General features: G+C 34.0%; 1 protein-coding gene across 6 annotated transcripts in view; it reads left to right on the top strand.

Moving 5' to 3' along the window:
* Nucleotides 1–14,011, top strand: part of LOC106874583 (putative mediator of RNA polymerase II transcription subunit 26) — a 235,200-nt gene that overhangs the window by 160,251 nt on the left and 60,938 nt on the right. For all 6 annotated transcript variants that reach the window (XM_052970258.1, XM_052970262.1, XM_052970259.1 and 3 more), the window contains 7 exons: nt 1,111–1,221; nt 1,668–1,935; nt 3,916–4,500; nt 4,888–4,992; nt 5,941–6,057; nt 9,645–9,741; nt 12,465–12,540. In XM_052970258.1, the coding sequence (XP_052826218.1) occupies nt 1,111–1,221; nt 1,668–1,935; nt 3,916–4,500; nt 4,888–4,992; nt 5,941–6,057; nt 9,645–9,741; nt 12,465–12,540 (1,359 nt within the window). The remainder of the gene's footprint in view (nt 1–1,110; nt 1,222–1,667; nt 1,936–3,915; nt 4,501–4,887; nt 4,993–5,940; nt 6,058–9,644; nt 9,742–12,464; nt 12,541–14,011) is intronic.

Genomic DNA, 14,011 nt, shown 5'->3' on the forward strand with positions numbered 1-14,011 from the left:
TATAGAAGGTGATGGTCAGCTTGAGGAAGTAGGAGGTGGATACACCTTTTTTTGGAAGGGAAAGCAGAAGGAGGAGCGCAGAGAGGCTGGTGTTGGTTTTGCAGTTCGATCTGATATCCTTAAGAAGTTGGAAGAGCTCCCTGTTCCTATAAATGAACATATAATGACTCTACAGTTGCACTTGAAAGGTAGGCGGTTTGCTACTCTAATAAGTGCCTATGCACCTACTTTGACTAGCTGTGATGAAGATAAACAATCTTTTATACCCAGCTGAGAGCCATACTTAGAAAAATCCCCAATTCTGATAAAGTCATTCTACTGGGGGGATTTTAATGCCAGGGCTGGAACAGACTGGCAAACATGGAACTCTCTTTGACGTTTTGGAGTAGGGAAAATGAATGGCAATGGTCTCATGCTACTGGAGCTTTGCAAAGAACATAGACTTTACATCGCAAGCACTCATTTTATGCACAAAGGTGATCACACAACAACGTGGATGCATCCAAGGTCTAAAGTTTGGCACTTGCTGGATTATGTCATCATCCACAAGCGTGACATCTATGACATTTGTAATGTCAAGTCCTTTCATGGATCAGAATGATGGACAGACCACAGTTTGGTGCAAGCAAAGTTCTAGATGATAATAAGAGTGAAAGAGAGAAGAGGACCAGTCTGAATGTCCACAAGGTGTATGATGTTATGGTGAGGAAAGAGCTTCAGACTCGCTTGTCCAGCATTGAAAATACTGCAGCATGGGAAGATTTTCGAGACCAGGTTCTTCAATGTGCAGCTGAAACACTGGGATATGCTACTGCCAGACACAGAGACTGGTTTGATCACGACTGGGTATACATACACTGATACATATAAACACACATGTGTATTGCCTTACTATCATCGTAACATATATACTTTACCAAAGTTCAGAATTTCATATTGACCTTGTAGCATTATTGACATAACTTTTCTGAGTATGTCTTTCTTCTACATCCAGTAAAAAGTTGACAAGTTTTTCATTTTAAAAAAGATGCTAACAGCTAGTTTGTGTGAACTAGTAAAGACTAGGTCTAGCTCATCATTTCTTTTATCTTACTTTGATTTCATTTGCAGAACCCAAAGTGTTCGGTGGCACAGAAAGCAATTCCTATCAACGATGGCTACAAGAAAGATTCACACCAGAAAGTTAGAGTGGAAAGAAGTCCTTATGAGCATGTTTTGAATGTATGTATAGCAATAATTTAATATTCAATGTCTCCAGGGATGAATGCACTGTATTATGTTGTAAAACGGTTTAATGTATTTCTTATGGTTCCCATCTAAGTTTCTAGATCATGATGATCATAGAATGTGTAATTTAAGTAGCATACAAACGTTGCAGATATATAACCATGTGCCTTAGTTGAAAAATCCAGAATGGAAGTAGAAACCATTGGCAGTAGTTCACTGAAGACTAGTCTCTGGGATATGGTTGTTTGATTTGCAAAGAATCATGGCCAAATCTCACTCAGATCACACCCAAACAGTTTAAAAAATACAAAGTACAGTTTAAATAATAAGATATACAGAAAGATTGGCTGATCACGACTGGAACATTTTAAATCATAGGTCTGCTTAAACCAGTTGCTAATTTTTTTATTTTTTTTATTCTATATATGTCTGAATTTCAGGAATCTTTTAATTCTTCAACAATGAAGACCATGAGGAAATGCTCTGTTCCAAGTGAATGTATGACAACTCCATTAATGATAAAAGTACAAAAACTGAAGCCAGAAACTCAGAACGAGAAACCAGCTAAAGATATCAAGAACACTCCTAGAAAAAATGCAATTATTGTGTCTGAAGTATCCCAATCATCCAAAAATACTGACAGAAGGAGAACAAACTCACCAAAGATAAAGAACAACTATGGAGTAGTTTCTGAAAGAAATAATCAAGGTAAATTATTTATTTGTATTTCAGATTAAATAAATAAACACATGAGAGAAACAACTATATTGAACACTACAAATGTAAGAAAAACTGGGTATTTTACACCAACTGATTTATTATATCCTTCCTTTCTCCCTTCCACTTCTCCAAAATATCTGATGCCTAACCTCCTGTTTGATAAACTGAAGGAGTACATTAACAGGCAATATTTTTTTTTCTTTTTTAGATCTATTTGAAAGGACATTTTGATGCCATTTCGATGCTTATTCACCATTATCATCATATTGTAGCTATAATTTTTCATAAATTATACTATGTTTTTCAATAACCTTTGAAAATAATCAAGAATTTAGAATAGATTAATTTGTTTTTAGTAAAATAATTAACTTTTTCAGTATTACTGTGGTATGTATAACATAACTTAACAAAAGGTTCTTACGTACATGTCTGATGAATGATTTTAATTTAAATATGAACAAATTAAAACAGATTGGTATCAAAGAACCAGGCAGTTTGTTAACATAGGTTTTACAATATTAATATGGTTCAGGTGGAACTATAATACATCTTTTCTAATACACTCTCTCAGTGTCATCTCTTTATTGCAGATAATCATCATCATCATCATCATCGTTTAACGTCCGCTTTCCATGCTAGCGTGGGTTGGACGATTTGACTGAAGACTGGTGAAACCGGATGGCAGAGTTTCTACAGCTGGATGCCCTTCCTAATGCCAACCACTCAGAGAGTGTAGTGGGTGCTTTTACATGTCACCCGCACGAAGGCCAGTCAGGCGGTACTGGCAACGGCCACGCTCAAAATGGTGTACTTTATGTGTCACCCGCACAAGAGCCAGTCCAGGGGCACTGGCAACGATCTCGCTCGAAAATCCTATGAAGGCCAGTCAGGCGGTACTGGCAATGGCCACGCTCAAAATGGTGTATTTTATGTGCCACCTGCACAAGAGCCAGTCCAGGGGCACTGGTAACGATCTCGCTCGAAAATCCTTACACATGTCACGGGCACAAGTGCCAGAAAGGCGACGCTGGGCACAGGTGCTATCCCGATTTCGCTTTCGCTTGCCCCAATAAGTCCTTCTATCCATATCTTTCAAAGCCCATCTCTGCAGAGACTTCTTCCAACTCAAACTCATAGTGGTTTTCACCCAGCATGCTTCATTACATGTCACTATTAATGAAATAGTCTTTTGAATACACAACATTGAGCCACACATCATTTGTAATGTATTTCAGTGTAATGAGAGATGTTACATGGGGTTATAGAGTTTTTCTCAATGAACAAGGAGTATTTATGGTGATATCAACCAAAGAGAGACTACGCATTGACTTTTTCAGCTTTGAGTCATTAACTGCCATCATGTCTAATTGTCAAATATATTTTAATAAATATTCTTTGAGTTTGTTTGACATTGATTTCTGCCGACATCCCCCTCCATTACTAAAACTTTCTTTTGATCAAGAATAAAGAAATTTTGTGTGTGTCACACACACACACACACACATACATGCACCAACACACAAGTAATCTAACTGGTCATAAAGCAGTTCAAAGTGTAAATATATAATTTTGACTGTGTATGTACATAGCTAAATAAAACTTCTGTTCTAAGAAACACTTTTGTAGCTAACTACTTCAGAATTTTCTTAATGTAGTGCCATGTATGTTAGTTCATTATATTTCAAGAAATTAGAGTTCTAGACTGAATACCAAACAGTATTTAAATTTGTCATTCCTCTCTCTCTCTCTCTCTCTCTCTCTCTCTCTCTAGAAATTCAAATAATATCAGTAATATATTGGGGTTGATTCAGCTCCATAATCACTCCTTTAAAAAAAAATCTGTTGCTTTGTGTTATTATAAGAGATCATTATATATCAAGCAGAGTGGTTTTCAAATTGTGTCACCTTCAAGAATTTGTAATTTATTTGGAAATATTTTGTCAAAGTGTAATTTTCCAATATTTACAGAACTGAAGGAAAAAGGTAAGAAAATAACTGCTACCATGCCAAGCAACAGTCCTGATTCAAATAGTCCTAAAACAGAACTGACCAATACTAAAAGTGGACAGAGATTATCTGCTAAAAAACCTGCTCTAAATCAACCATTGAAAACATATGAAAAAGTTTCATCTACTAGAAGATCCAGTAGGATTAACATTAAACACCAGGATCTTCCTTCACCACAAAAAAAAGCTACTCCTCCAAAATCTCCAAGAAAACTTCGTTCAAGAACTAGAAATAACAAGATGACAATGAGCCAAGAGTCCAGTTCAGATTTTGTTACAAGTTCAACTGCAAAAGTTGCTGGAAGAGAAAAGGAGAACATGCTTAAAAACACATCATCTTTAAAACCATATGAAAGATCATCTCGAATAAAACAAAATGTTGGGTCAACTCCTGTTTTAGATATTTCAAATAATTCCTGCAAGAAAACAGAACAAGCTAAAAAGATTCCTGATACAAGAGACAACTCTGCTTTGACATCAGTGGAAAATACAAAAACCAACCTTGACCAGTCTCACTTTCCAGTATCTCAGTGTGGAGACAACAAATGTAAGCTTACCATAACAAATATTTTTTTTTTTCCATCTTGTATTGCCAATGGTTGTAAATTAAATTTGAAATATATTAAAATTCTTTTTTAAATTCTCAATTGCAGAATAATGCTAATAATATAGCCTGAACAGGATAAACTACCCCTACACTTTTCTCTGCAAAATAGGGGTAGTTTATCCTGTTCAGGCTATATTATTAGCATTATTCTGCGATTGAGAATTTAAAATCACTTCTTTAACTTTCTAAAAGACATCTCAATGCTTCTAAAAAAGCAAACTTCATTTGTTTATTTACGTTTGTCGTAATTTGAATTTAACATTAAAATTCTTATATTTAACTACTTATTTTGCATTCATTATATCCTCATTGATTTTACGTCTCTAGCCCAAACAACTACAGTTAAAAACACATCTAATAAGACAAGGTTGAGATCATTTGACAAGTTAAACCTGCTGCCAGAAAAGTATCCACTTCGCAAAGACAATCACAGTAAGATATACACAAGATTTCCAGTATAACCTCCACTTCATGTGCTTTCCCTTTGTTTGTGCACATAAACGTGTGTGTGTGTGTGTGCACATATTTGTATCTGTGTGTATATGTATGTACTTACGGATACACAGAAAGATAGATGTGTATACAACATTTTAAAGTAGGCTAACTGTATAGTCATGTGTTGTAAATGGCAATTAAAAGGTTTAATGTAAGGAATGGTATCTAGAATCTCCTGTTGAAGATGATATATGACCTACACAAGTGGTTTGTTTATAGTGATCAAATATATGTACTGTACATTAGCTCACTCCCTCCATCGATGTTGCCTGAACAGGCGCACAGGAACCACACATCAGGCATCAAAGTGATTGCAAAGCGACATGGAATGTAGTGTTTTGCTCAAGAACACAATGCACCACTCGACCCAGAAATTGAAACCATGATCTCGAAATTGTGAGTGAAACACCCAAACCACTAGGCTATGTACCCCCAAAACATATTGTGTGTGTGTGTGTAACAAGTAGAGAATGGGGAGAATAGAGTTAGTGTCGTTTTTATTCTTCAGATTACAGCTGTTTCAACGACATATGAGTGACAAATTCTATAATAATAAGTTGCCAAACATGGAAGAGAGCAATGATTATGTCATATCGAGGTAATGAACATAATCATGTGATTTAAATGAATATAATTACCTGTTGATACTGATTAAAGTTGTGTGTATCATTTCGTTTTCTCTTTATTTCACATCCGAGCTTTGCTCAAGGGAAACTACTTAGTAATTGTTTCTCCAGTTATCTTAGCTGATAATATATTGGTTAGATCTCTTTTATTTGTTCTCTCTGATTTCTTTACGTGCTTTAATTTTCTCAAGCTGACACAAATGACACATTTAACTCTTAATTTTGATTTGTTTCTCATGATTTTTTTGGTTTTTTTTAGATAAAAAGAGACCTGAAAACAAAACCACAAGCAATTCAACTGCAACAGAATTGAAGGAATCAAATAGATCAATATTGAACAATCCATCTATCTGTACTATCCAGGAAACCCAAGAAAGTGTGTTTTTCATTATTTAACTTGACTATCTCTTTATAATTAATTATACTCAGTCGTTATCACAATCATTGATTTTTCAAGAATTGATAGTGTAGTTCAGTGTAAGGTGTAAAGAGTATTGTCTTAATTTCTGAGTATTTCTGGTACCCTGTTGACTAATATTCTTTTCACAATTTAACATTTATTTTTCTGTACCAGAATAGGGAAAATGTTTCGTGTTCATTTTTTACTTTTGTTTCATTTTCACTGGAGTAATTCTATTTCCTACTGGATACCCTTTTTACTTTTAACCACACAAATATGAAATAGGGGTGGAATATGTTTTTGCTAGTCAAACAACTCCATTTAGCGTAATCAGAGGTACTCCTATACTACTTCATCAATTTGTACCAATGAAAATGTTATAAACTTGATTTACTCAATGTTGTGCCTTTAATATGATATTTCTGCATTGCTAATTAAATACTAGTATGATTTTACACTTTTGTCACATCAACATTACTGACCATCTGAAAGAATATATCTTTTATTTAAGCTTTATACTGATACACAATAATATCCTAATACTTATACCATTTTGTGTGAGTGTCATCAGAGAGATACTGAATGATAAAGTGATAGAAGGGATATATATCTCTTCTATCACTGATATAACAGCTAGGTCAGTCAGTACATCAATCTAGAGTTTGGAGAACTAACATTAATTTACTATGTGTCTATCTCTTGAAAAAGAGACAAAATCTCTCAGACACTTTGTGATTTTGAGAATCCATCATCACCTGTGCCTGAAAGAAGTCATGTTTCACCTGGAAAATTTCCCTAAGAGACCCTGCTATATGCTTGTGATTTATCAACCAATATTTTGATGCTATTTCTAGTAGATCAAGGAACCATATAGAGCCTCCGTATTGTCCGACATAATGCCTTACATTATGTGTGTGTAACTTAGTCACAATAAAGTGATTCACTGGTTATTTTCCAATATGCCCACTCCATGTATTAAGTGTTGTTTTCTTTCATTTATACATATAAATGGGTAAATGTGTGTGTGTACGTGGCAAGGTCAGGCTTCCTGCAGTCTCTGCGTTCATGTCTGCTTGTCCTGAGTTGGACTCATCAGGCATCAGCAAGTTTGCGACAGATGTGGAGATTGCCTTCCATAAGTTTTTGCTTGCAAAAACAAGCCAAGAGAGTATGTATGTGTGTGTATATATATATATATATACACACACACACACACACATCTATAATGTGTGTGTTTCTCATAAATAAATTAGTAGTCAGAGAGATGATTGACGACAAATCAAGTGGTGGAAGTCCTAAGGTTGCCCAACTTTGTCTTCATCTTAATTCTGGCAAATACCTGTGACAACACTGGAACTCAGCTGTATTAGCCATTTTTCTGGTCAACATTGATGATGTGGAAAAGAGATCCCGCTGATCTTCCATACAACTTGCCTAAACTCTAGAGAACACAAATCCTGTGTTGTCTAACCAGACTATCAATACAGGGTGAAGTGAGATTTTCTAGGTACTGATGTATGGTTTTGCAAAGCAAAAGAGATGCCAAAAATATTTTTAAAAACAGAGAGAGAGAGAGAGAGAGAGAATAGTTCTTAATTAAAATATTTGTCTGTTCAATGGTTACAACAGACAACATTATTCTACCATCATTAACTTTATAGAAAGATATCAGTATTGACTTATATAAGATCCTCTGCATTAATGTAGATCACTGCCTGCAAAGAAAGGATGCATTGATCTTAACTAGATTGCTTTTGATCATAGAATTAAAGTGCAACATGAAATGAGTTTGTCTATTATAAAAGACAATTAGCATTTGTAACTTTGAGGTTAAGGTGATAGAATCTTGATCATTAACAAGGTATAAGCTTAGTTCTTATAACAACTATTAAGCTCTATTTCCCTGAGCAAGACAGCTTATTCTAGTTTATGTGGCTGAACAAAAGATGAATTTCTTCTCTTCTATAGAGTTCGGCTGTAAACGCAGTTGTTCCAACAAAAAGTATCCCACTTCTGGGAGAATTTAAGATACGCCGTTTTTATTGTTTATTTATTTATTTAACTTTTTTACTGTTTGCAATGCCGCTTGCATGTGATGCAAATGCGGAAGTCTAAGGGAGATAATAAGCCACCAGTGTAAGGGAGGTAAATTGTCAATTTCAGTTTTATTTTTTCTAGAAAGAATCTTTTTAAATAGTTATTTCCAAGAAAATATAAATTTTTTAAAAATTCTTTTCTCAAAGGACAATGTTAAAAATTAGAACACAAGAGTGATTGAATCGTTGATTTTGTTCTTTCAGGCTTTTTCTTTATAAATATCTTTGAAAACGTGATACTACTAGAAAATATGCAATATGAAGCCGCTGTAACTGTCTACTTAATTGATCTTTTTTAGCCTTTCTTATAACAATTTGTAGATATACACATGAGTACAGAAAGTCAACAAATCATTGATATCAAGGACAAATATTCTTTGATAGAATTTTATTCCTATCCTATTTTCTTTGTATTTGCATTTTCACATAGTGACAGTGAACTAATTGAAATCTAGCTATCAAGATAGTTTCTATGTCAGTGGCCAAATAGTTCAACATAGCAACCAAATCTTTGCCAACAATACCTATTTTATCTTTAAAATGAGATCCACATATATTGTTTTCTTTTGTTTTACACAAGTTACTTGGTTTTTATTGGAGCAAATGTTTATTACATTTGGTTACTCTTCCTACCACTAATTACTCAAATATGCACCTGTAAGTCAAACTGTAACACGTAGAGTTAGGGACTTTGTTCAGGAGTACAATGACAGCTTTAAATTTGATGTGAGTGTACTTAGTATTAACATATTTAATACATGAGGGAATTAAAAAGCAAATTATAAATAATTATATAGTGAGGACAAAAATTAGTGACTAACTAATGTGATTTTAGTTTATTAAATGTGGCAGATAACTCTAAATAAGTTTCCCTGTGATTATGACCTCATCAGCAAAGCATAAATTTTACTGCACTTTCCAGAATAGTGGTGGAGAAATCACTAAGTAAATGTATAAGATTGTACTCTGATTAGTGTATAAACCTAGAATTGTTTAGGGAAAAAATAAATCAGAGATTGAAGAAAATAAAGTTAGTTTTAGCATATTTAATGAGGAACGCAGTCACCCAGCATCTTTACACCTATTAAGCTGCTATATGTATATAATTTTGCATTTTAGAGCATTATAATTCACAATAAAACTGGAAAAATATCTAGAACACACATTAACTTAGGATGTTTGCCTGTACTTGAAATATAAGACTACTTTAAATTTTATACATAAAAGACAGTATATCTTTATTTGTATATCTAACATACAGTTTTGTTGATTTGTTGTAATCCTTTAACTGGATACTTGTTTACTCTTATAAAACTGACTCAACAAGTGAATTAATTAAAATGAATATCAGTAAAAGACAGTGTTATACTCTTGTTCACTAAAATATACTTCCTAAATGTTAAGTTCTCATTATAAATATCTCAGATTTTACAGCTCTTAAGCACTACAAAAATGTTCATTTTCCAGACTGTGCATATGAAGAGAATTCTATAGTCATCCCAGAATCTGTGCCACTCAAGCAGCAACCTCTCGTTTCTAGGAAACTGGCTAACTCCAATACTAAGTAAGTTAAAGCTCATATTCTACAGAATGTAAATCTCTTCTAAGGTACAAGAACTGGGAAAAGGGGATAAATTCTAAACAAGATAAATCTGCAATACAAATTCAATCCATTTACCTTAATCCACATATCTACAATTTCCAACCAGAGTTGCTAACCTGGAGAGAGTAAACAACTTCAAAATCATTATATCTGCAAGAAATAACTACTAAAACATACTTTAGATAATAGTCAACTCTTTCAAAAGGAAAGAATATGTTGTACAGTGTAGTCCTAGCTACACTAGATCTGAGCATAAGACTGAATGATCATCTTGGGAATGTCTCTGATTTCTAGATCAGCATTGACTTGAGGTTAACAACAATAATCTGGAGATCTGTGTTCTGCCAGTTTAACTTAACACCAGTTAAAATCTTTAATGGTAAGCCAAGATACCATACAAGAAATTTTCATATTCCTTCAAAGAAATCAGTTGAGTCTTTCTCTATATTTTCATCTTTTGTAAAGAAATATTGTTCATTTTTCTTTCTAGGATTAAACATAAAATTTCTTTGAATTTTTGTGAAATTTGTATAAACTGATTATGTTGATCAAAGTAAAATTAACATTATAAACATATATCTCAATGGTGCAGACATAGCCAAATTGTTGTAGATTTATTTCCGCAGGTAGTTTAGGCCATGAACAGAATTTAGTAAAAAGAAATTGTCCCAAAGCCCAGTCTTGACTGACTGGTTAAAAGCTTCACTTCACAACCAACACATTCCAAGTTTGATTGTTCTGTGTGACATCTTGGGCAACTTCCTTTATCACAGCTTTAGGATCAACTCAATCCTTGTGATTGAGGATAGAAACTGTAGAAGCCTGTCAGATGAACTGTACCTGTAATAGCTTTTTTCAATCTGATAGGCTTGGTATACAGGTATATCTTGGATGACGTATTTCCTCAAACGGCTCTTGAAGTCCTCCTATACAAGGAAAATTGGTTTCATCATCTCTTCTTTTTTTTACCATGCATGCTTCTATTTAATTTCCTTTTGTTAATATTGTATATCGTGCATATTTACATTTGAAAAATGTTTTTAATCATGCAATTCTATGTAAAGCCTCAAATTTTATGTATACACAGACACACAAGCATATACATATATATATACATATATGTATATATATATATATATATATATATATATATATAACAAATTAAAAGGGTAAAGGTTTATCAATTTATTAATTTATTAATAAATCAACAATTAGTAATTTTTACCAAGCCCTTCGGTATGTAAGCACCATTATCGGTGGAGAACTTATTTAAAAGTTCATATATATTTATAAACATAATTAAGGGATCAGCAAACATTTGCTTCACCACATACTGAAGTTCAGAAATAGCAGCTAAAAAAGCTGAGACTCCAACAGATATATATATATATATAATACATGACAGGCTTTTTTCAGTTTCTGTCTACCAAATCCACTCATAAGGCTTTGGTTAGCATGAGGCTATAGTAGAAAACATTTGACCAAGGTTCCACATGGTGGCACCGAACCCAGAACCATGTGATTGGGAAGCAAGCTTCTTTATTTCATATGATTTGCCACAAGGGCATTGCACAGAAGAAGCAGTTGCGGGCTAGACTGGTAAAGGAGAAACACTAGCACTCCCCAGGCTAAAGTAGGTCTTCACCCATATAAGGTGTTGTTTTCTGTTTGGTGGGATATGAAAAGTTTAATCCATTTTGAACTTTTAAACCTAAACCAAATAATAACAAAGGAGATCTACTGCGAGCAGCTTGAGCAGCTTAAGTCAGTGCTAGAAGGAAAATGACCATCTTTGGTTTCAAGACAAAAGGTGTTCTTCCATATAGTGAGGATGACATTCCAAAGGCTGGGGCAGTTTGAATAGGAAACGATGCCTCACCCATCATATTTGCCAGACATTGCCCCATCTGATTATCATTTATTCTGCAGTCTTCAAAATCATTTGGATGGCAAAAATATGAATTCTGTAGACGAGGTCATAACATTACTGGTTGAGTACTTTTTGTCACAGACAAGTGAATTTTGGAAGTGGAGCCTTGCAAGTCTACCAGATAGATGGAAGTGTATTGTAGAAAATGAAGGAGAGTATATTTTAAATTAAAAAAGAACTTTGTCTTATTTTTTAAAAATAAAAGAAGTATAAAAGAAACCACATTATTTATGGGATGACCCAATACATTAAAAAAAAATAGTTATTATTATAATGCTGAATTGTTAGTACACCAGACAAAATGCTTAGCAGTATTTCGTCTGTCTTCAACATTCTGTGCCCAAATTCCACCAGGGTTGACTTTGCCTTTCATCCTTTCGGGGTCAGTAAAATAAGTACCAGCTGACCACTGGGGTTGATGTAATCAACTTCTTCCTTCCCCCAAAATTTTAAGCCTTCTGCCTATAGTAGAAAGGATTATTATTATTATTATTATTATCATTATGACAAAGACAGTAAGCTGGCAGAATCATTTGCATGTTAGACAAAATGCCAAGTAGTATTTCTTCTGGCTTTACATTTTGAGTTCAAATGCTGCCAAAATTAACTTTGCCTTTCATTCTTTTGGGGTGGATAAGTACCAGTAAAACACTGGGGTCAATGTAATCGACTAGTCCCCTCCCCACAAATTTTAGGCCTTGTGCCTAAAGTGGAAAGGTTTATTATTAATTATTATTATTATTATTACCTCCAGGCAAACACCGGCTTTTGACAGTGGTATCGCCTCAAGTGTTGATATTCAAAAGCAGAGAAAAAAAACAGTTTTAGAGGTAGGTATTATAAAGTAAACATTAATAGATTGTTATTTATTAAATATTATTGCTTATTGCGATATTTATATAGTTGAGTGGCAAAGCTTGTAAAACATAGAAAATAAGTCCCTCATAATTATTATGGGACCTTTGATAGTAAAACTTTTCAGTCAACTGTAAATGATATAATCTACTCTCTTATCTTCCATTATTCATGGGAATTACTCTTTAACTTTCCCTAAGTGAGAGAATTTACTATATTATTCTCATACCCTCTTGCATTGTGGGATTAGAGGGACAACACTGAAGACTTATACTTCAAGTAGTAGCCTTGGTGCCTCAGAACTAGCTAGTCTCATGCCACCTTCCAATATTGTGTCCATCCTATTCCTAATTCGGTGAATGGAAGCTGGAAACCTGTAATGTGTGTGTGAGTTATCATCATCATCATTCAGTATCCATTTTCCATACTGGCATGGGTTGTGTGTGTGTGTGTGTGTGTGTGTGTATATACCAGTTGAGTATTGGAGTCAATATAATCAACTAGTTCCCTCCCACCAAATTTCAGGCCTTGTGCCTAAAGTAGAAAGAAATTTATTTATTTTGAGTATGAGGAAGAAAGAGAAGTAATGTTCATAAGCATATTTAGACCCCACTAGGAGGAGTTGCTATGGTTAGTATACTTGTAGCTTCATATAGGGCAGAACGAGAGTAAAACACAATGAATATCAGAGGCGGGGGAGTAGCTGATAATCCAAATGAATTCAAGCAAGAGAGCAGTGGTAAAGTCAGCATATTCAGAGGAGCATAGGCCATTATCATGAGGGACAAGAGAATGGACCAATAATTGTGTAAAAGTAAGAAGCAATGGATTGGTTTTCATACTACTGGAGGATTTTTTGGAGACTTTTCCCTTTCAGTTGTCTACTATGAGGACTGGGATGATGAGTAGTCATTCAGAGCAAGATGTCTGGACTATACTTTAGATAAGGCCTATCACCACAAAATAGCCCCTGCTTCAGATCCCACTCCTCTCTAGACACAACTACTCTGCCAAACACATTTGCTGCTATTGAGTACTGACATTAGGAAAATTATTGTTAGTGGAATAAAACATTTAAGTCGACATTTAAATGATTTATATGAGATATATACTATGAGCATTCTACATATTCAGTGGAAAATCTGTTAACGATGTTATATTTTATGTAATAATAGCAATTATTTTGAACATAATGGCGGTGCCCCAGCATGGCCACAGCTCATGAGCTGAAACTAGATAAAATGAAAAATAAAAATGAAAAATAAGCACAAAGCCCTAAATTTGTTGGAAAGGGTCTAATAATGCATATCAACACTAGTACCTTATTTTAACTAACCTTGCAGGATGAAAAATAAAGTTAAAAATAAGATTTTAACTCATTATATAGAGACATAACAGCATTTAGGGTGTCATTTTACTGTTTTTTTTTTTTTTTTTTTTTTTTTT

This window comes from Octopus bimaculoides, chromosome 8, assembly GCF_001194135.2.
Source record: "Octopus bimaculoides isolate UCB-OBI-ISO-001 chromosome 8, ASM119413v2, whole genome shotgun sequence".
NCBI classification, from domain to species: Eukaryota; Metazoa; Mollusca; class Cephalopoda; order Octopoda; family Octopodidae; genus Octopus; species Octopus bimaculoides.